A 23180-nucleotide genomic window follows, 5' to 3' on the forward strand; every position below is an offset into this window, starting at 1 on the left:
GCCCCAGCGACATCACCCCCACGGGGGTGGGTGTGCCGCTGACATTTCAGAGTGAAACTGAGACCCAGGGTGGGTGGGGTTCTCGTTTCACAAGGTGACTAAGGGAAGCAGGGATTTTCCTGTCCGAGGTGAGGGAGAAAGTCCCCGACGCCTAGGCAGGGGACTGAGGCTGGGAAGCCCCGCCCAGGGGCCCCCAGGACAGCCAGGGTCTGCTGGGGTCGGAGCCGAGCAGGTGAGACCTGCCCCCCTGCCCCCCTGCCCCCCATGTGCTGCCCATGGGGGCTTTCAGGTCTGTGGATCCAGGGCAGGCCGTGCCCCTCCAACTGGCCAACTTGGGCCATCCCCTCAGACTGCCCCAGACCCCTCGGGGGCCCCATGTGCACCCCAACCCTCCCCAAGGCCGGACGGAACCACGCTGGGCCCTTCCCCTGTCTGCACCCAGGCAGGACTCCTGCTGCCGCCTGGAGATAGGCTTGTAAGCCCCCTGGGCCGCCCCCTGCCGCAGCCCAGCCCCTCCCTGGTTGGCCCGGATGACAGGGTGGTCTCCAGGCCCCTGCCCCTGCCACGTGCTCTTTCTCTGAAAAGCCATCAGGCCACGTTTTCCCATGCGTGGAACCACTCACCATGGAGCGCTGAGAATCCGTGCCCCAGGGCGGTCACTGCAGCGCCCGGCCTCGCCTCCCCTCCCCCGCCACCCGGCCTCCCCTCCCCTGCCACCTGGCCTCCCCGCCACCTGGCCTCCCCGCCACCTGGCCTCCCCCGCCACCTGGCCTCCCCACCACCTGGCCTCCCCGCCACCTGGCCTCGCCTCCCCCGCCACCTGGCCTTGCCTCCCCCGCCACCTGGCCTCCCCGCCACCTGGCCTCCCCCGCCACCTGGCCTTCCCAGCTCGACCCAGCTCGACCCAGCTCTGGAAGGTGCCGGCATCATCGCAGACTTTGCACAGGCCCTTCCTCAACCTACCTGGCCGCCCCACCCCCTCTGCAGACTTCCCTCCCCTCCCCCGGGTGGTCGCTACCCCAGGCTCCCTTCGCATCTGCCACTGCCCGTGGTGGGGGCCGGCGTGGAGCATGGTCTGTCCTCTCCAGCACCCGCCCCGGGTAGGCTGGGCTGCTCTGGCCCTGGATGACCCTGAGTGGGGCGGGATGGGGGGAGCAGGTGTCTCCCTGCCCCAATCGCTGCCTGTCGCTGCCTCAATCACTCCTCTGCGTGCTGAACTAAGGGGGCAGGCAGGGTGGGGACAACTTGCAGGGCCACCCTGGGCAGGGTCCCTTTCCCGGCCATCTGTCCCTGCAGACCCTCTCGGCCTTGCCCTCTGGGCTGCAGGGTCTTCAGGAGAGAGGCCACAGGTCCCCACGGGGCTGCGGGCAGCTGGCAGCTGGAGGGAGGGGCTGAGCCAGCCGGGAGGCCTTGCTTGCCTCGGTCCCCCTGAGGGAGCTGGCGGTGGGAGGAGCCTGTGGCATGTGAGGGGCAGAAACCCACGGGTGGGAACCCCCCCACTCAGCCAGGTACCTGGTGGCCCTCCCTCCCTCTTGCCCTCTCCGCAGGACCGGCACCACCTGGTACAGCCGGGCACACGGCCCTGGAGGAGCGGGCAGTGCCAAAAGCCACTCAGGAGGATGGTGGAGCCGGGCGGCGTGAGGCCCCGGCCCCGGCAGCGGGCTGATGGGGTGGAGGGATTGGGGGCCGCACGCTGGGGCTCCTTCCCCAGCCCTGCCCAGGGCCCAGACCCAGAGGCAGCAGTCAGAGCTTGGTCAGGCCTTGGGACCCCTGGGTGGACCTGGTCTCCTCCGCCCCACGTCAGGGGTCTCGGGCGCCTGGAAATTTCCCAGGACGGGGGGAGGCCTAGGTCAGCCCAGATGATGGATGTCTTCCTCCTGCGCCCACCTCCTGCCTCCATCTGGACACTTCCCATTCCCTCCTTGGGTGGGGAAGAGGGAGAGGACCTTGACACACATTTGGGGAAGTCGCTGCACGGCCCACCCTGCTGATCTGGGAAGCCGGAAACCCTTCCCTGCATGCCCGCCCCCTTCCTGGTCCCCAGTTCTCTCCTCATAAACAACCCCGGAGCCACCGGGGCAGAGCCAGGAGGGTCTCCGGTCCAGAACGGGCGGGCCCCCCAGGGTGGCACTGTGGGTTTGGGCATTGCTGCCCTCCCTCCGCGACCCCCCCTCCCCCGCCTGCCTCTGCCTCAGTATCCCTCAGAGGGTGCCAGAGCAATGGGCCAGCCCTCAGTGGGGAAGATGAGGGTCCTGACAGCAGCAAGAGGCCCCTGGAGCTGGCAGGCGTGGGGCCGTGAGTGTTGCCTTTGCTCTCCTGGGCTCTGAGTTCCAGGTGCAGGCGGTAGGAGGCGGGTGGGCACAGAGCCCCAGGGCACACGGCACCGGCTGCTGCACCTGGCCTAGTACTTTCTGGGGCGACTGCGCCTTGGCCCTTAGGCCTCAGTTTCCCCATGTACACGGTCAGAGTCACAGTACTCAGCAGTCACTCAGCCACGCCAGCCTCGCCAAGCTCTGCAAGCCGAGGTCCTCGCTGTACAGCCAGGGAGGCAGGTGCCAGGGCCTCCCTTTCCAGGGGCAGAAGCTGAGGCTTAAGGGTTGAGCCTGCTGCCAGCATATGTTTCCTAACGTGGCTTCCCTGCAGCGGCTCCTTGGGGAGCCCAGGCCCCCTGCGACCCGGCTAGGACTCAGGGTGACCCAGGGGTGTCTGGGCTGCCCCTCGTAGGTGCTCAATAACCCCACCACTGCTGGTCCCTGAGGTTCCCGTGAAGACGAGGGCCACCCCGAATAGGGCACAGCTCAGAAGACACCCCTAGGGACCTCCTCCAAAGCAGAAAGGGGACTTAGCTTGGCCATAATGAGCTGGTCCTCTCCAGAGCCACCTGGAAAGGAGCCCTCAGCTTCTCTCTCAGGCCCCAGCCCTGAGCCCTTTGCATCTGGGGATCCTCTTTCTAGGGGTGCCCTGGGCCATAAGACAACCAGTGAGGGGAGTCCCCAAAACTCCCCAAACCCTGAGTGCAACCGAGGCAGACAGAGTCAGACCCTCTCTGCCGATGATGAATTGAGACTTAGAGGGGAAAGCACAGGCTGGGGGTGCAGGGCCAGGGGATGTTCAGCCAAACGGGAATCCAGGCCCGTGGTTGGGAAGCCAGCCCAGCCCCTGCCCCTTCCCCCATACCCATGAGCCTGAAGGGAGGGGGCTGGGGCCTGTGCGGGTGTGGAGTTTATAGGAGATAAGAGGATTGAGAAAATCAGGCCTCCTAACACTGCCCAGCCAGCACAGCCCTGCAGTGCCAGACACAGGCAGATAAGGGGGGGTGGGGGTGAGCGGTGTCGGTGGCGGGAGAGGAAAGCCCCGGCCCTTTCCCGGGGTCAGGCCAGTCTGTCCAAACTCCATCAGCTAACTGTCTCCAAGCCGGGAACGTGGGAGTTGGTGGGTTAGCAGGGGGAGCACTGTCTGGTCTCACTGGCTGGCAGGGAGGGGCTGTCTGGGAACCTAGGAACTGAGTCCACCTCACCCCGTAGGAGTGGGAGGACCTCGGGGCTCTGGCCTCAGAGCCTGGAGCAGGGCCAGCTCTGGGGGTGGGCATTTGCAGAGGTCAGCAAGGACAGCCGGCAGAGGGTGGGGGTGACAGTAACTGGGGGGTAGTAGTGGTGGGTACAGCCTCGGCTTCCCCACTACCCCAGGAGCTGTTGGTGAGGACAAGAGGCTCACTGCCCTGCTCTATGCCTGGCAGGTGGCATCACAGATGCTGTTCCTTCCTGCTCCCAGGGAAAAGCACAAACCCCTCACTCTGAAGGTGTCTGTACCCCCTCCTCCCTAGGGAGAGGAAACTGCTTTGTTGATGGTTTCCCTTCTGAGGTCCCAAGGCTGCCAGCTCACCCTCTCCTCCTCTCTCAGTTGCCTCCCTTCGAAAGATAAATGGGACATGGGACAGATGCACCTAGCTAGTTGATTCTAGAGGAATCTGGAAAGAAACCTTCAGCCCTTCCCCAAATCCCAGCTTCATCTCTATACCCACCACTACACCACCCTGGCTCCTCTCCCTTTGCTGGACCTAGGCACATATAAGACAGATGAGTACTCAGAAACACCACTCTACTTGGAGTCACCCAGGAGCCACTGAAACCACCAGCCCTGACCCCTCTTCTGCACCCCACCCCCCATGGGCTCTCACTGCTTAATGCACCTTTCTTTGGGATACAGCTCTATAAGCGTGGACTTGTGTGTGTGTGTGTGTGTGTGTGTGTGTGTGTGTGTGTTGAGAACATCTGAACAAGAGGGCAGATCCCTCCCTCTCCAGCCTCTATTTAAGTTCTATTGTGGTACTCAGCCTACTGGGGAGAGGGTATGCTCTCTTATGTTCTTCAGCCACAAGCTTATGAGCCATGTCTTAGTCACAGAAGAAAGAAAAAAGGCTCGACAAGAGAGAAAAGTGTGAATGAAAGAAAAGGTAGATGAAGAAAGGTAGGAAGCAGGAACAACTGGATGATGGATGGATGAATGGATGGATAATAGGTGGATGGAGGGATGGATGGATGGGTGGATTGATGAGTGAGTAGATGGATGGATGATGGGTAGAGGGACAGATGGGTGGATGAATGGGTGGACGGATGGATGGTTGGATAGATGGGTGAATGGATGGGTGGATGGACGGATGGATGGTTGGACAGACTAATAATGGCTGAATTGATGAGTGATTGCATAGATAAATTGTTAGTAGATGGATGGGTGGATGGATGAGTGGGTGGATGGATGAGTGACTGGATGGATAGATGGAAGAGGGAATAGATGCATGGAAGGATGAAGGGTAGAGGGATAGGTGGATGGATGGAGAGGTGGATGGATGGAGAGGTGGATGGGTGGATGAATGGATGAGTGGATGGATGGAAGGATGAAGCGTGGATGGATAGGTAGATGGATGGATGGAGGGATTGATGGATGAGTAAATGGGTGAATGAGTGAATGGATGGAGGGACGGATGGGTGAGTGAATGGATGGGTAGATGGATGGATGAATGAATGGTGGGAAGATGGATGCATGGGTGGGAGGGTGGATGTTTGAACAGATGGGTGGATGGATGGATAGGTGGATGGATGAGTAGATGGAGGGAAGGATGGATGGATGCATGGTGGGCAAATGGATGAATAGGTGGGTGGATAGATGAGTGGATGGATGAATAGGTGGATGGATGAGTGAATGGATGGATGGATGGATGGATGGGTGATGGGACAGATGAGTGGTGGGTAGATGGATGGGTGGATGAATGGATATAGGTTGGTGGATGGATGGATGGATGATGGACGGATGGATAGGTAGATGGATGAGTGAATTAATGGATGGAAGGATGAAGGGTGGATGAATAGATGGATGATGGGTAGATGGTTGGATGAATGAATGGATGGATGGAAGGATGGACGGACAGATGGATGGATGGATGGATGAGTGAATGAACGGGTGAATGGATGGGTGGGTGGATGAGTGGATAGATGAGTGTATAGATGAATGTTGGGTAGAATAATGGGTACAGAATGAAGGGATGGTTGGATGGATAGATGATGGGTGGATGGATGAGAAGACAGGTGAATGGATGGATGAATGAATGGATGGATGGATGGATTATGGATGAATGAATGTGTGGATGGACGGGTGAATATATGGATGATGGATGGATGGATGGATGAGGGGTGGATTAGTGGATGGCTGAATGGGTGGATGAATGGATGAGTGAATGGTTGGATGGATGGATGGGTGGATGGATGGGTGATTGGATAGATGAATTTTGGGTAAATGGATGGGTGGATGGATAGGTGAGTGGATGGATGGATGTATAACGGGCAGATGGATGGATAGACGGATGGGTGATGTATGCATGGATGAGTGAATGAATGGATTGATAAATGTATGAATGGAGGGATGTTTGGATGGATAATGTGTGAATTGATTGGTGGATGGGTTGATGGACGGATGGATGGATTGGTGGTTGGATGGATGAGTGAATGGATGAGTGGATGGATGGGTGGATGGATGGATAATGGGTAGATAGAAGGGTGGATGGGTGGATGGATGGGTAGATGGATGGATGGATGTGTAATGGGTGGATGGATGGATTGATGGATGGATGGGTGGATGAATGAAGGGATGGGTAGATGGAGAATTATGGGTGGATGGATGGGTAGATGAGTGGATAGATGGATGGACGAGTGAACGGTTGGATGGGTGGATGGATGGATAGATGGAGGGATGAGTGAATAGATGGACTGATGAATGATGGGTGGATGAATGGGTGGATCGATGAGTGGATGGATGACTGTATGGGTGGGTGGATGCATGAATGAGTGAATAAAGGAATGAATGGATGGATGGATGATGGATGAGTGGATGAGTGGATGGCTGGATGGGTGGATGGATGGATGGGTGGATGGATGGTTGGGTGGATGGACGGGTGATTGGATAGATGAATTTTGGGTAAATGGATGGGTTGATGGATAGGTGAATGGATGGATGGATGTGTAATGGGCAGATGGGTGGGTGATGTATGTGTGTATGTATGTATGTATGGGTGAATGAATGGATTGATAAATGTATGAATGGAGAGATGTTTGGATGGATAATGTGTGAATTGATTGGTGGATGGGTGGATGGATGGATGGATGGATGGATGGATTGGTGGTTGGATGGACAGATGGATGAGTGAATGGATGGATGGATGGATGGATGGATGGATAATGAGTGGATAGATGGGGGGATGGGTGGTTGGATGGGTGGGTGGGTGGATGGATGGATGGATATGTAGTGGGTGGATGGATGGATGGGTGGATGGATGGATGCATGAATAGTTGGATAGATGGAGGTTGAGTGAATGAACAGATGGATGATGGGTGGATAAATGGGTGGATATATGGGTAGATGAGTGAATAGATGGATAGATGGATGGGTAGATGAATGATGGGCGGATGAATGGGTGGATGGATGCGTGAATGCATGAACGGGTGGATGGATGGATGGGTGGATGAATGGGTGGATGGACACACGGAGTGGAATTATGAATTGGTGGATGGGTAGATGAATGTAATGTTACAGACAAACGACTGGACAGATGAATATAGATGCAATTGGATAATGGGCAGAGTTTTAGATGAACAGATAGGCAAATATAGAAGGAGACAGAAGAATAAGAAGACAGACACTGAGTAAATAGATGTATGGCTTGGTGCTGGATGAACTATTGAAGAGATAAATTGGTGAAGAGTCAGACCTAAATCAGGGGTTTTTCACTCACTGTTCTCTTTTCCTAGAACACTTTCTTCCATCGATGTGTGGAGCTACTCCACTCAAGTGTCTTTACAAGTAAGGAAAGGCTTATTCCTCCCCATGAGGCTTTCTTTGACTCTCATGTATAAAATGTCACCCCCCCTCCATAACTCCATATCCTCTTACCCTGAATTCCATCTTCTATAGCATTTACCGCCATCTGATACATTGCAATATATATTTCCTTGTTTATTTATTTTTTATTCCCACTAAATGTCATTTTGTGAGAACAGGAACTTTGCTAATTCTAAACAACTCCAGCACCTAAAAAGTGAATACAGTCAGCATTCAATAAGTTTGTGGAAAAATATATGGATAAGTGGAAAAATATATAAAGATAAATTTAGAGATGAATGACTAGGTGGTTGTTTGGATGAGATGTGGATGAATGAATAGATGAATGAAAATAACAGTAACTAACATTTATTGGCAATTTACTATGTTCCAACTACTGTTTTAAGTATTAACTCATTTGGATGGCCTTATGGGCAAAATAATGGACAACTATGTATATGGCAGGACAAACATATACGTATTCATGCACAATTGGATGTCTGACTTGCTAGGTGGCAAGACGGTTAGACATATGGATGGATGAATAGGCAGATATACGAATGGATCTATGAAAGGGAAGGATAAATAGTAAAATATTTAGATAAATGGGAGGACAGTAGAATATTTGGAGAGATAGAAGAATGTATTAAAGAATGAACAAATAGTTCACCAGTTGCATATATGGGCAGATAGATATACAAATTGATGAATACATAGATAATAGTAATTAACATATTGAGTAGATATTATGTTCAGGATAGGTGGATGACTAGCTAAATGCTTCTTTTAAGTGTTTTACATGTTTTACATGTATTAAGGCATTTAAATAAATGGATGGATGGATGGGTATGTACATGGATGGATGAATGGAGGGATAGATGAGTGGGTGGGTGGGTGGACACTTGCTCCATGAAGAAATGTAAAGAAATAGGGATGGACGTGAGTTTACACGCATTGGATGGATTGAATGAATTGATGGAAGAATGTATTGCTTACATGGACAATTGAATGGATAGATATATTGAGAAATTGATGGATTCATAGACGATACAAGGAAAAACAGATAGCTGTATAGAGAGGACAGATGGAGAGCATGGATGGATGGATGGATGGAGGATGGATGGACAGATGGAGGATGGACAGATGATGGATGGAGGATGGATGGATGGGTGGATGGATGGATGGATGGACTTACGGAGTATGGATGGATGGACGATGGATAGAGGATGGATCAATAGATGATGGGTGGAGGATGGATGGATGGAGGATGGATGGAGGATGGGTGGATGGTGGATAAATGGATGGATGGACAAATAATGGTACAGTTGACATCAAATACTCTGCCCTATTGTTCGCGTTGGGACATGCCCTAATTGGGAAACTGAGTCCTGACCACCGCATTTAAAGATCTTTTCTTGCTACCTCCCACCCATCAGTCTGATGAATAATCGTGCAACACTATTTAAGTTCTAGTGACAGGAAACCCCTGCCACCCCAAGGCAGCCCTCTACCCTGTGGAAATATTTTTCCTTCTTTTGAACCAAAATATAATTTGGCACATTTCATGCCTGGCTGCCTGTGACTGGGATTCCAGCAGTAAGAGCAGGAGGCAGGGGGAGACGGGCAGGTTGAGATGGAAGGGAAACACACGCTTACTTTCCCTGGGTGATCTGGCTCCGCTCGAGGCCTGGCCCCGTCGCCCTCCCTCCTCCCACCAGAATCCTGAGGTCTCCGCAGCTCCGGCTGGAGGCTGGGGATGGGCAATGGGCACAGCTGTTCTCTGCGGCACACCCCACATTCTCTGGCTCCTCTGGGTTGTGCGGGGGGAGGGGCAGGCTGTGGGCCACGGGACACGGCCTGTTACGTGGGGGGGCGTCTGAGCCGGACGTCCCGACCTCCACAAAGTCTTCACCAGACAGCCACCACCTGAGCCCCTGGGACCTATGTGCCATGTGGAATTCTTCTGACGCCGCTGCCCCCTCCAACACCCAGGGATTCACCCACGTGTCCACCTGCTTGCCGGTCCGAGCCTAACCTGACCCTTTGTCCACTCACACATATGCAGGTGCTCACTGGCCCTGACCGCCTGGCACAGCCAGAGGGCAGACTAGCTGGGGAAGCAAGAGGGCCATTGCTCTGCGTGCGGCCGTGGGGTGGAGGGAGGTGGCCGGGCCAGTGCTGTGGTGGCCAGCTGTCGGTAGACGGGCTTGGTTCCGGCTGTGCCGGGCCCCTGCTCTCCGACCTCGGGTACTAGTCTGAGCCTCGGTTTCCCCATCTGGGACACAGGTACGGTGGTGTCTGCCTGTCAGGGTGGTCGTGGGCGTTGGCGAGCCTGGTGAGCTCCTGGATGTGAGATGGCTCGGCCCGGAGCTGGCCCTCGGCGAGTCCCGGCGAGTCCCAGCGAGCGAGCCCGAGTCTGGTCCCTCCCTGGTCCGGCCACTCGCCTCGCGTGTGCTCCAGTGAGTCACGGCGACTCAGCCCAACCGGAGAAACAGTGGGCTGGGCTGCTCCTCCTGGGGCCTTGGCCAGAGCCCGGGGGCAAGGGGGGCCGCTGGCCAGGCCACCACACCGACCTCGTGCCACTGGCCACTTCTGGGGAGCATGGCTCTCCCATCCCGACGGGAGAGGCTGTGTTGGCCTCTGCCTTGTGGGGTGTCGCTGCTCCGACCTTCCAGTACCGTCTGGCAGGGGACGGGGGAGGGCAGCAGCCTCCCCACTGGGGAGCAGACAGGATTCCTGGGGTGCCCCGGCCTCCCCCGTGAGGTGATAACAGGAGCAGAGGGCTGGAAAGAAACAAAGGGAAAATGGAGAACGGGAGGGAGGGGAGAGGAGGGAGGGGGAGGAGGGAGAAGAGGAAGGGAGGGGAGAGGAAGGGAGGGGGAGGGAAGGAGGGAGACAGAGATAGAGACAGAGAGACACCAGAGGGAAAAGAAAGGAGAGAGGGGCTGAGTGTGGGACCAGGGAGGCCGGGGGGCAACGGAGGAAGGAGCACGGGCCCCGGGCCGGGCTGGGCAGGGCCGTGGAGAGGGCCAGAGGGCAGCTAGGCCAGGGCTGGGCAAGGGGAGAGGCGGGCAGGGATGGGGAAGCAGATGTGGGGGACCAGGCACCAGTGAGCGATGGAGATGGGATGCAGGAGGGAGGAGCCTGCAAGGCAGGGAGCGGCCGCCAAGGTGGCCAGGGCAGGGGAGGGGGGAGGCGGGAGAGGAGGAGGGAGGGAGGCTGCCGCCTGCCCATCACAGGCCTCTGAGGTCCTGCTAAGCCCCCAGGCTGCTGGGCTGCGAGGGTTTTCTCTCTGACATTTTTACTAGTCTCAGAAGGAGGGGGAGGTGGAGGTGGAGAAGACCGAGGGGGGCGGGGGAGGGGGCTGGGGGGAACCAACGGGAAGCAGCTGCTAGGCGTCCTGGAGCGGGAGAGGGGCCGCGAGACCCAGAGTCCGCGAGGCCGCAGAGGCAGGGACAGAGGGGCACTCGGACAGCCCGGGGGCAGCCAGTGGGGAGCTGGCCCAGGGGACCCCCGGGGGCCAGAGGGGCCAGGACAGACAGGCGGAGGGTCACAGACCAACAGACACAGAGAGGAGGCAGGGGAGGGGGTGTCAGAGCCAGAGACCAGCCAGCCAGCCAGAGGGAGAGACAGAGCAAGAAGGAGGGAAAGGGGGAAGGAGAGAGAGAGGGGGGAGAGGGTACCAGTGGCAGGGGGAGTGGAGGGGGCAGGGCAGCCGCAGAGGGCCGCAGGCAGGAGCCTTTGAAGAAGCAGCCGCAGCGTCCAGTCCCCAGGGCTGGGGTCAGGCCAGGTCGCCGGCCAGGCGGGCGGCCGCATCATGAGCAGCTCTGCGCTCCTGAGAAGGAATTCTAGCAAACAGGGCCTGGAGAGCCTCCTGAGGTAGGTCCCTCCGCCCAGGCTGGGGCGCGGAGGGCAGGGCAGGGTGCCCGCGCTGGTGCCACCCACGGAGGACTGGCACCGCGGAGCCTGGGCCGCCTGGGCGTGGGGCTCCCCAGCCTACCCCAGGAGCCTGGCCCCAGCCCGGCAGCTCTGCGGCCCCTGTGCCGCGGGCAGGGTGTGGGGTGCACCAGGCTGTGGGCCTGGCGTGCGCACGTGCGTGTGGGTGCGTGCGCGCGGGCCCGTCCCTTCCTCTGCGCCCCCAACATCGCGTCCTCTTCTCCCAACTGCACCGCCGGGCCTCAGGCAGTGGCCACTCTCTGCTCGAAGACCCTTCCCCGGGCCCTGGGTCTCCGCGCAGGCTGCACTCCCCGGCTGAAGAGCGTGGCCCCAGCGTGGCCTCCGAGGCCTCCTCTGGTCCTGCAGGCCCTCGGGGACTGTCCAGTCACCCCTTACTTTACAGATGATGAAACTGGACTTAGTACCACATTCACCACCCCGGCCCTTCGGGCACCGGCCCAGCGCGGAAGGGGCCGCGGGCCACGTGAGTTCTTGGGCCTCAGAGCCGGATCTTCCCGAGCTGGAATCCTGGCTCCTGCATCCTCGGGCCATGGGCCAGTGCCCAGTCCTCTCTGGGCCTCAGTTTCCTCCTCTGTAAGGTCGGGGTGTGGTGGCCCTGCCTCGCAGAGTCCTGGAAAGAGAGCAGAAGCAAAGTGCCGCAGGTGGGCTCAGAGCCGCTGCGCACTGTGGGCGGCTCCCTGCCTCCCTCTGAGCCGCCTGCAATGCCCTTCCTCCTCCTCCACCCTTCCAGGCATCTAAGGCCCAGCGGAAATGCTGCCTCCTGCGTGCAGCCCGCCTCGGCTTCTCCTGAGCTTGGAGGACTGCCCTCTTCCGCCAGGCCTGCGGGCCTGCTCCCTGCCCCCTTGGACGGCATGGCACAGGCTGGGCAGGCTGCCAGCTCCTGGAGGGCACCGGCATCCCTCAGCATTCCCAGTCCACCCCAGCTCTGACTCTGGGATGAGGGGGTCAAGGTGTGCAGGTGGGCTTAGCAGCCTCTGAGGGGAGTTGAGAACAGCCCCGGGCCCCGTCAGCAGGGTCTCTGCAGTCACGGAGGGATGGCTCTCTCCCTGCCCCACCCTGGCCTGGCCTTAGGGCTGCGACCCCAGGGTGGGGCCCAGAGAGAGGGTTGGAGGGGGCCCTGCTGGGCGTGCTCCCTTGGGGCCCCGCTCTGCCCGTGGAGAAGGCAGGCCCCCCTGGGTCTCCTGGGCTTCACACCTGCCCAATCCACGTGTCTCAGGCGGGACCTCCCGTTCCTGTCAGTTGGGATGTGTCCTCCCAGGAGTCACTGCTGTCCCCCTGTCCCCAGTCTGTGGTCCAGGAACAGAGGAGTGCCTGCTGGGTCAGTCCCCGGGGCTCCCCAGCGCCACGTAACAAATGGGGAAACTGAAGCCATGGGAGCGTGTTGCCCAGCCCACTGTGGGGGGTGGTGGTGCAGGGAGAGCCCCAGGGCCTGGCTGTGTGCACAAGCATCTGTTGTCACAAGCATCCGTCCAGGTATGGCTTTGGCTCAGCTCCCAGACCTGGTGCCAGGTTGCTGACCTGGGTGAGCGGGGGGCGAGCTGGAGGCGCCAGCGGGGCTCAGAGGGTGCAGCTGGACTGAGGGTGGGGGCAGGTGGGCACGAGCCCCGAGGACCCAGGCAGGTGGCCAGCCAGGGCAGGGACGGGAGGAAACCTCCCTCTGAGCTCCCCGGGGACTCCCGCTGTGGAGGGTGGGGCGGGGGGGGGGAGCACGCAAGGGTCCCTCGTGAAGAGTCGTGGAGTGCGTCTGTCCGTCCGGCCACGCTGAGCAAGCCCCCTGCACGTGGTCATGCTCCCGACGACGTGCACAGACCCGCACACGCTCCAGGCCCCTGACCCAGCGGCCGGCGGGGCTACACATCACACACCACACACAGATGTGACTTCCTGCCACCCTCTCTCCCGAATCTAATGGGCCTGCCGGCCGACAGGCCCCTTGTCCCCGATGGGCAACAGAAAACAAGACTCGGAGAGGCTATGAGTCGCCCCGGGTCCCCTTGGGAGTGGGGAAGCTGTCCCCCTCGCCCCCTGCCTCACCCCAGTCCCTTACCTCGAACGCCTGGGCGCAGGGGAAGGGGGCCAGCAGAGGGGGCGCCGTCCCCTCCGTGACAAGCGCCGCGAGGGTTTGCTGACACCAGCAGTGGCTGGGGTGTAGACTGAATCCAGTTTAAGTGGATTAAAAGCGACCCTATGGGCCCGTAGGGAAATCGCCTCCCTGCCCCGCCCGCACCCCTCACCCAAGCGGCTCACGCTGGGCTGCGGCGTGTGGCCACCGGGTGCTGAGCGGAGCCGGTAGGCGGGCAGGGTCGGAGCCCAGGGCTGACCCCTCCCCAGCCCCCGTGCCCCCAAGCCCAGCTCTGGCTGGGAATCACTCCCGGACCCCTCCAGCCACCCTGGGGGATCCAAGCCTCTCCCCAGGCCCCCCCCCAGTGTTAGGGGCCGTCGGAGGGCAGCGAGGGGACCCTGGGTCCATTCACTCCCAGAGGACGCTGGACTCGGGGCCACCTGCCGGGTCACACGGTCCTCAAGGGCCTGGCTTTTTAAGGTAGGGGCTGAGCTGGCACAGTGCAAGGGGCTCCTGGTCCCCCAGGGGAAGCTCTGGGCGCCAGAGGAGCCCCCAGCCCCCGGCTCCCAGCACACATCCACCTCGGACACGTTGGTGATCTCCATGCCTGGCTCTCCCACCCTGGCCAGCCTGTCCCAGGAGGCCTCTAGGGAGCCCAAGTGGCAAGAGGGCGAGGGATGGGGCCGGCTGCGTTCTGGGCTGGCCCACGGGGACTGGGGGAAGCCAGGCCAGAAACTACGGTGTCAGAGGGGCGTGGCTGCTTTGGGCCCACCCAAGGGCCCGCATCCGGGGGTGGGGTGGCTCCTGCCCTGGTCAGGCCGGGCGCCCGGTGGGCGGTGCTGCCACGGGTCCGGGTGGTCTGTCGTTCAGAGCGGGTACTGCCCTGGGAGCCCGGGCGAGCCAGCAGCAGGGGGTACAGGGACCAAGTGGCCCAGCCCCTTGGGCAGGGTGTCAGGGCCGGAGCCCAGAGCGCTGAGGTTCAGGCCAGGCTCCAGCCCCGACCCGCAAACCAGAGTGGGAGAGAGCGGCAAGTGAGTGGCGGCCAGCGCGCACCGGGCACCTGGGGGCTGGCGCCCCTGTCCCTGCCAGAGCCTCGAGACGGCGCCCCACGGCTCCTGGGCCCTGAGGGACAGCTGGACAGGGTGTGGGCCCCAGGAGCGGCTCAGCACAGGTGGGTGGCCAGGGGCTGACCCACTGCAGGTGGGCGCTGGGTGGCACCAGACCCCGGCCCACCCCAGGAGGCGAGGGTGCCGGGCACATGAGGGACGGCTGCTGCCCATGACGGGCGGGGAGGTCCTGAGGCTTGTGGAGGTGAGGCTGCGGCTGGGGTGTGCCCTGTGGACCCTGAGGCTCTCCCGCCGGGATGTGTCCTTCCCGGTGGTGGGTGGAAGAAGTGGGGGGAAGACAGAGTGGAGAGGGCAAGGGGCAGCGGGGCCCCTGTGAAGACAGAAAGGGGACGTGTGGGGACAGGACGGGATGAGGGCAGGGGACAGGACAGTGGTCAAAAGGAGGGAGAGGCAGCAAAGGAGGGGCTGGATGAGGCAGGAGATGGGGATGCTCGAGGGGTCCTGGGATGAAGGAAGGGGCCCCCGGGGGCCGGGTGGAGTGGGCACCCAGTACGGGGGGATGGGGAGGGCAGCAGTGACCACCGCCTGCGGTGACCCTCCCGGGAAGGTGGGTGAGGGCAGGCAGGTGAGAGAAGGGAAGGCGGGGAGAAAAGGGAAGAGAAGGAGAGGAAAACCCAGTGAGGAGAGGGGAGGAGGCAGGGGGGCCCGGAGGCGGCACCCCATTCCTGGGCTGGGCCCTCCTGGATGGTGACCCAGGGGCTGCGGGGTTGGGACCCTGCCTGTGCCTCCTTGGGGTGGGGGGCCCCCAGTGAGACGCTGCATCTCTGAGCCTCAGTTTCCTTGCCCGTGGAGGGTCACTTTGTCCCTTTAATGGGGTCGTTCCGGCCGAGCCCCTAGCTCTTGGCCAAGACTTTGGGGACAGAGGACCGGGGTCTGGTGGGACATCCAGAAGCGTGGCGCCCCACAGAGCCGCTGAGGCTGAGCCCACGCCCCCACCTGTGCGGGCGGGGAGGCCGGGGTGTTGGCCCCGCCCTGGGGGACAGGCAACAGGGTCTGCAGAATCACAAGACACACAGCCAGGGGTGGCATGACAGAGTGAATTAGGGCCGGTCCAATGGCAAAGCCCCTGTACCCCCAGAATGATCGCTCCCAAGGGGTCAGGGATGAAGGAGCACCTTGAAGGAAGGGCTGGGGGCTGCGTGTTGGGGGCTCCGGTGGCACAAATGGTGTGGAGGCATCAGGGAGAGGGTCCCGCTGCTCCGTGCACGTGGGGACCCAGGGATCTCGGGGAGGGCGGAGCCAGGAGCAGACGGACAGGTGGTCAGATGCCAGGCTGCACCTCCTGCCCAGGTGGGCAGACAGGTTTGGACGACGTGCAGACCCCGGGACTCGGCGGAGGAAGAGAACCCCTTTGGTGCCGACCGCGGGGAGAGCCACGTGTGGGGCCTTGGGGAGTGGGAGGTGGACCCGGGGCTCCGCACAGGAGGAGGGGGAGGGGGTGGCAGAGGCTCCAGCCAGTGCCAGCCACCGGTCGCGTGTCCTGGAGCGTGCCAGGGCCTGGCCCCGTGAGCGCTCTGAGGGCTGTGCCAGGCAGTCCCAGCTGGGCTCGGCAGCGTCCGGCTCTCCTGGAGGGCCGTCCGGCGCCAGGAGGAGACTGGGCCGGGCCCGGGGATGCGGCTGGAGCTGGTGCTGTGCGGTCAGCCCCCAGGTCCCATCCCCCGGAGGTCGGCCCGGGTGATGCAGTGTGTAGGCGTAGGGGTGGGCAGGGCGACTCACTGGTGTGAGGATGGGGCGGGGGTGCCTAGGGAGGTCTCCTGGGCTGCCGCGGCATTTGGCCCAGGCCCCCGCGGCGCTGTGGTCAGTGACTCGGAGGGGAAAGGAAAGACCCGTGTGCGTGGGGCACAGGGCAGAGGGGGGAGCGGCAAGCGCAGGGCCAGCGCCGGCCACAGGCATGCCGGCCACCCCCAGCCCAGATGGGCAGGCTGGTCTGAGCAAATGGGGGCAGAGATGTAGAAGAGCCAATGCCAGGAGGCCGACCATGGAGCCCATCACTAGAGGTAGGCCATCCAGGCAGAGGGAGGTGACAGGCTGGGCAGCGGGACATTCAGCTCTGCTGTGGACCCCACGCTGGGGACCGAGCCTTGACGACCCGGGGGAAGCCTGAGGTAGAGGGGCTCAGGGGCCGCGTGCCCACTTTCCAGGCTCGGCGGGGTCTTCGGGGCCCAAGGCGTGGGGCTCTGTAGGGCTGAGCTGTGAGAGGGGGTAAAGCCCCACGAGGAGGGTCACAGACTCCTTAGGCAGGGCCGTTTGCCAGTGCGTGGGCGCCTGGGTGGCAGTGAACTCCGGCTGGGCACCTTTCCCATCTGGCTGTTTGCGGGGGGGGGGTGCTGGGGGGTCCACCCGACCAGCCTGGACGACTTTGGGGCCAGTGGTGTGACGGGCAGGCCTGCCCTGCTGTCGCCCCCACCAGCATCAGAGCCTGGTCCCCCGGGGGCCGCGTGGGTCCCGAGGCGGCCGCTGCGTCCCAGGTCTGGGGAGGAGGCAGCAAGAACCCAGGCGTCCGGCACTGCACAGTGGGCAGCAGCGAATGAAGCAGGGATGGGGGCCCAGCCAGAGGGCAGGGTGGGGTCTTGCATGGGGCGTGCAGCGAGTGGGCCGCACCGGGGAACGGGGCTGGCACAGGTCTGGGACCGGGCAGGTCTGCGGCAGGATGTAGAGCCGGAGTCCATGGGAACAGAGGCCCCTCCCACACCACCCTGTCCTGCAGGTGGGGAGGCAGGAGACGGGCACACCCGTCTGGGAGGTACCGGGACTGTGGGTCACACAGTAGAGGGTGGGCTTCACTTCTGGACCCCGGGGGAGGATGGGAAGAGAGAGGCGGGGCTGTGGTGGGGGTCCCGGCTCTGTGTGCTGTGCCCCGTCCATGCCCGCCTCCCTTGGCCGCGATGCCCCTCGTCGTGTCTTCTAGCGGCCACCTTCCTCTCTCCCAGGGCCTCCTCCCACTGTGGCCCCTTGTCCCTCCAGGCTGGATGCAGGCACAGGGGCCCCCTCACCTGAGAGGGCCTCTTGCCAGTGACTGCCCCCAAAATAAAGCTTGCTATAGGGGTCCTCTTCTGGGGCCCTTGAGCCACAGTGTGGGGTCAGCACTGGTTTTCCTGGCGGCCTCTAAGATCTGTAAGGGCAGAGGAAATGGCACCCATCTCTGGGTCCCTAGCACCTGGCAAAGCAAAGTGCTGGCAAAGAAAGGGAGGGGGAGGGAACGGGGGTGGGGAGAGGGAAGGGCATGGGGAGACAGAGGCCCTGGGGATGGAGGAACGCGAGAACACAGGTCATCCCAGGCAGGCTGAGGGGAGCTGTCTGCGCTGGCTGGGAGGCTGTGGAGCAGGTGTCGGGTGTCGGGGTGTCGTCCGGGGTAGCCCGGCCCAGGGAGGGAGGCTGGGGCGGTGACGGTGGGGGGCTGTGGTCCCCCGTCTCCCCTTACCAGGGGAGACCTCAGGCCCTGCAGCATCATCTCCCGCTTTCTTGTCAGCTCTAAGGTGGGGTGCCAGCCGGCCGAGAACTGGGCGGTGGAACTGCCCCAGCTGAGTGGGGTCTGGAGCCGGCAGACGTGGCCCCCAGGGGCCAGTGGGGTGAAGGCCCAGAGGAGACGGGAACGGGGGCTTGGCCCGAGGGTCCCTGGTGGCTGGAGGGCCGAGGCAGAGGCAGCCTCCCCAGTTTGCCCCGGGGCTGGCTGGAAAGTCGTGCAGGAGGGGGTCGTCGCCTTTGGGGGCTCTGGGCAGGGCAGTTGGGGTTCCCCCGAATGAGACGCCCCCCAAGAATTGCCCCACTGGGAGAAGACGAAGGGGTGTTGGGCACGGAGGCCACACTGTGATGCGCAGATTCGGCCCGTCTGCTGTGAGACGGGGCGGTGCCCCCTAGGGGCGGGAGGCAGTGCCGGCGGCGGGGTGGGGTCTGGGCTGACGCACTGCTGATGAACAGGCCCCACCCACAGGCTGCTCTGGCCGCTGCCCCAGGGCTACCGGCCCAGGTCCCAGAGCCCTCCCCTCCCTCGGGGCTGGGGAGCAGCTGCGGTCCTGGGGGGGCAGGACGCTCTGCCCTTCATCTCTGGGCCGCCCTAGGGTGCTGTAGCCTCGGGGCGCGTGAGCCCCTGTAGGGCTGGCCTCTCTCCTGCTAGCTTCCGGCTCCCAGAGGCCGTGGCGGTGCCACCTCCCCCGAGCTCCGCCCGGTGCCCTGGAGACACAGCCGCCCTGGCCCACGCCCTTCGGGGTGCCGTCCTCTCTGCGGTTGTGGGGAAAGCCAGCTTTGCAGGTAGATGTCCCCTCATCCAGGGAGGCTTCCCGCACGTGACCTGCTCACGTGGCCAAGAGGGACATGGGGCGGGGTGCGGGCCGGGCCTCCCCTGCTGGGACTGCAGCCTCCTTCTTGGGGACACAGGTCTGCCGGCAGTGCCAGCCGTGGGGAAGCGGGAGCTGGGCCCGCCTCGGGGGGTGGTCTCAGTTTTACTCCCTGCCCAGTGGGTCAGCACCCCTTTTAACGGCTGGGGAGCTTGAGGCTGGGCCTGAGGTCTCCCCCTGCAGAGGAGGGTCAGGGAGACAGTACAGAGCCACAGCCTGGCTCGCCCGGCCTCTCCTCCCTGGAGCGCCTGGACTGCTTCCCAGGCCCAGCAGCGGCCCCTCCTCGGGCAGCCTGGGCCCTCCCTCCTGCCGGGGTGACTGACAGCCATCCCTCCTGCCCCTCCACGCCCCGTCCCTGCGGGCCTCATCGGGTCACCCCGAGGATGGCAACGGGCTCCCCACCTCAGGTCCCCTCCAATCACCCTCCCCCCTGCTCGGAAACTTTGGTCTCCCCCAGACCCACAGCTTAGCCTCTGCACCCCATCTTCCCGGGTCCTTCTCTGCCCCTGAGTCCTGCCCCACAGGACTCTGGAAGAGCTGGCACTCCCACACCCCCAGCAGAGGGGGACCCCGAGGCCCCCAGTGGAGGCTGACCCTGTGACCGCACCCCTGGACAGCAGGCCCTGGGGGTGCCCTGCAGGGCGGGGAGGGGCCGGAGCAAGGGAAACCAGAGGGAACCTCTGGCCTAGAGCCCCTAGGGGCTTGGTGCCCCCCAGCCTTTCCCTCTCGGGGTCCCCATGGCTCCCTTAGAGGTTATTCATCCCCAGGTGAGCCGGGCCCCTCCCCACCTGCCGTTCCTTCCTACTGACTATCTCCCCGAGGTCTCCACGCACCCCGCACGTCCAAGCTCAACTCAGTGACCGCCCCCCCACAAGGCGGACCCCTCCCAGGTTCCCACCTCTCCCCTCCTGTCCCTTTGCCCCTGCAGCACCCAGGCTGCAGCTTCCCCCCCTAACTGCCCCCCGCCCCCAGCCGGCATCTCCCCCTTCTCCACGTCCCAGCTGGGCCTCCCTCCCAAATGCTGATCTGACGGCACCTGTGCTGGCATGGGCTCGCCCGGGGACACCCCACGGAGGAGGCGGGGCACCACTGGGAGCTCTCCCGCCCGCTGGCCCTGCCTCTGCTCTTGCCCTCAGCCTCTGAGGCTCATCTTTCAGACTCAAGTTCAAGTTCGATTCCTGAGCTTCCCTGGACAGTGGGGTGGGGCTTGCCCTGTGGGGTGTCTCCCTGGCATAAGACACCCAGTGGGGTACAGACACGCCCAGGAAGGCACTGCTGAAGGGGGGTGGGCCGGGAGGGGGGCTGGACCAGTGCCAGGGCAGTCGGGAGGGCAGGGGGGCGGTGGCCAGGTTCCCAGCAGCCGCGGCTCCCGTGCCCACACCCTCTGCCACCCCGCCCGCTGCCCACCTGCTTGCTCGGGGCCATCTCTGTGCCTGGCTCACCCCTCACAGCTGCCTCACTGCACAGATGAGTGACAGCCAGCATCCCGGTGCCCGCCGTGGACCCTCCCCCGGGCTGCCTGGGCGGGACCCACGCTGCCCACCAGTGAGGGGCACCCCTTGAGTTGTGGGGTGCGGGTGCTGCCCAGGCACCACTGCCCTCTCCTGAGCTCCCGGCGGGGCCCAGTCTCTGCGCTCGGGGGCTGCTCTAAGCTGAGGTGGTGGGGGGTGCGTGCTGTCCCCCAGCCCCGGCAGCCAGGCTGGGTGGCCTCTCTGGGGCTCGGGTCCCCCCACACCCCGTCCCTTCATGCGTGGGCTCTGTGGTCACTTGAGGCGCCGGTTGCTCTGCAGTTGTCCACCTTGGCGTACAAGACCCCAGGGCGGGGGCACGGGAGGGGACTGGACACCTTGATGGTCACAAGGAGACAGGGGCCCCCTGCTCCGGCTGGGTGACCAGCCCAGCTCCCCAGGCCTCCCAGCCAGCTCCTGCCCGTGGTATCCAGGGGACAATGGCCAGGAGGGTGCCCTGCAGGTCTCAAGGGGAAGTTCCCCACTTCTGGCCTGGCCCGCAGGCCGGTCCTCCCTTGGGCTCCGGCCCCCCAGCTGAGCCCCGAAGCTCTTTCCAGAAGGCTGAAAAGCTTTCAGCGTCGAGAAGCAGGTGGGGTGGCCGTGAGCTGCCTGCAGGGGGCAGAGTCGAGACGGGACCGAGGCCTGATGCCCCCTCTGGAACCGCCACAGGGCAGGGGAGGAAGGAGGTTGGGACCGCGGGGAGGGCCAGACCGGGCCCAGGACTGGCACCATCGAAGCCTTGGTGGAGACTGGGGGGCTGCGGAGGAAGGAGAGGAGGGGCCCAGTAGGCGGTAGACGCGTTCAGCAGGGCTAGCCCCTGAGCTTGGGGAGCCCAACTGAGGACAGGGGGCCATAGCCGGCCCGTTGGGGTCTGTGCGCACTCGTGTACCTGGTGGGGCGAGGCGCCACGCTGGAGCGTGACGGGGGGGGGCTGCAGAGCCCATTCAGCAGCCCCTGGGGCTGAACCCTGGGCGCGCCCGGAGCCAGAGCAGACGCAGGAAAGAGATAATTGCATTTGTGCAGGAACACCAAATCCCTCGCAGCTGCGCACGGGCTGAGCCAGGGCCACGGGCGGGCCGGCCAGCCGACGCCAGCATCCTGACAGCTCCACCGAGCGTGCCAAGGGGTCTGGGCCGCCGGCCGGGGGCGCCTTTCCCAGGCCAGAGGCCCCCACCCCACCCCAGGAGAGCCGCCCCCCTCTCAGTTCCCAGAACGAAACCCAGCTGTGGAACAGTGAGGGGGTGAGGTCATGGGAGGGGCCAGGAGGGGCCGCATTACTCACATCCTGGGGCAGGCGGGCGGGAAGGGAGGAGGCCCAGAGGAAAGGGGCTGAGCCGGCTCCGTCCTTGGGCCGCCGGGTCAGGGGCTGGGGGCCAGCGCAGCCTCTCCCAGTGTGGGGCTGTGGCGAGACCCCTACCCTGCTCCCTGCTCCGGCCCCCCTGAGCTCCCTGCCCCGAGGGCTCGGGGGTCACATGCAGACGGCGGGGAGCAGGGGTGGCCCTCGGAGGGGCCAGCTCCTCAGGAGCAATGTTCTCAGAAGACATGCCTTGGCCTCTGGCCAGGCGCGTTGTCAGGACGACGGCAGGAAAACACTAAACAGTGCTGGGGCCCCCTGGACGGCCCGGGGCCTGGGCTGCCACCTTGCCCTCACCTTGCTCCCCTGCCCGACTCTGTCAGCACATGGACGTCCGTGTGCACACGTGTGTGCACACGTGTGCCTGGTGGGGGGCATTGGGACCCGTGCGTGGAGTGTGGGTGTGTGCGCCCACGTGGGCCTGCGTGGGGCTCAGGAGAAAGTGCGTACGTACACGTGTGCATTCCTGCCACGTGTGCGTGTGTGTGTGTGTTGGTGTGTGTGTGCGTGTGTGTGTGTGCCAGGCCCACTGTGCATTGCGCGGTTGAGTGCAGGCCTGCGTGGGGCTTTGCTGGCCGGGACACATCGCCCTACCGGTGGGCTGACCAGGCCGTGTGGCCTCTGCACTCAGCTGTGCCAGGGAAGGGTCCCCGGGGCTTGGGGGAGGGGCCTGGGGGGCAGGAGCTATCGTCCTGAGAGAGGCCCCAACTGGCCCACCACACATCCCACTGGGGCCCGTGTACACACCCCCACATGTTGGCTAAAAAAATCCCAAATGCCCAACACAGCCATCGGCGTGTGCAGCTTGGACATGGCAGTGAAAGGGGTGCAGTGCTGGTCTCACCCCTTGGAGGAATCCCCCCGGGCGCCCCCAGGAGAGGCTGTGGGCACCTTCTGTCCCCCCACTGCCCTGCTAGGCTTCTGCCCTCCGTCTGGAGGGGCTGTTGGTGCTCATGTGGGGAGGAGCCCTGGACCCTAGGTCCCCAACATCCCCGAGATCACCCCAGCCTCTTCCTCCCCAGACAGGACGTGGCCCCCAGCCCCCAGCCGAGGGCCTGGAGCAGGACGCTGATGGGAGCCAGGTGTGGGGGATTAAGTGGCTCCCTGGGGCCCGGGTGGGGAGGGGGTGGGAGTCAAAGTCGCTTCTGAGGAGCGGCACGGGGCGGGGGGCGGACTGGGGGTGCCGAGGGCTGAGCAGGCGGTTCGGTTTGCGTGGCTGGGGTCCCGTGTGGCTGCCGCGGGGGGAGTGGGCCTCGAGCTGGGGCTATGGAGGGGCCTGGCTTTTGTCTGGGAGGCTCCGAGGAGACCTAGGAGAGATTAGATCATGTGCTGGCACGGCTGCCGAGACCACAGAGCCGGCCCACCCTGGCCAGGGGACGGGGGCCCTGAAGGAGCGGGCTGCGGGGTCAGGCGGGGGACACGGCAGGAAGGGGCTGAGACCCCAGCTCGGGGCAGTGAGCGCTGTGGAAC

General features: G+C 63.0%; 2 protein-coding genes across 8 annotated transcripts in view; one reads left to right on the plus strand and one right to left on the minus strand.

Annotated features, from left to right (window-relative positions):
• LSP1 (lymphocyte specific protein 1) overlaps window positions 1-23180 on the plus strand; it is a 36234-nt gene that overhangs the window by 1937 nt on the left and 11117 nt on the right. Inside the window, exon 1 of one of the 7 annotated variants that reach the window (XM_067747899.1) lies at window positions 11066-11247. The exons of 1 other annotated variant lie outside the window; for it this stretch is intronic. In XM_067747899.1, the coding sequence (XP_067604000.1) occupies window positions 11186-11247 (62 nt within the window). In that variant the 5' untranslated portion in view covers window positions 11066-11185. Of the gene's footprint in view, window positions 1-11065; window positions 11248-13975; window positions 14559-15764; window positions 15869-15979; window positions 16179-22766; window positions 22793-23180 lie in introns of those variants that run through there. 5 more of the 7 variants (XM_067747895.1, XM_067747894.1, XM_067747897.1 and 2 more) reach the window with 5 other exon arrangements.
• LOC137230418 (dynein heavy chain-like) lies at window positions 4717-6412 on the minus strand (the record flags this gene model as incomplete). The annotated part of the gene is given in 2 exon segments (XM_067749761.1): window positions 4717-5265; window positions 5267-6412. Coding segments are annotated over 2 exon segments (1695 nt in total), but the record flags the coding sequence as incomplete, so codon positions are not given.

This window comes from Pseudorca crassidens, chromosome 9, assembly GCF_039906515.1.
Source record: "Pseudorca crassidens isolate mPseCra1 chromosome 9, mPseCra1.hap1, whole genome shotgun sequence".
In the NCBI taxonomy this organism is placed as follows: domain Eukaryota; kingdom Metazoa; phylum Chordata; class Mammalia; order Artiodactyla; family Delphinidae; genus Pseudorca; species Pseudorca crassidens.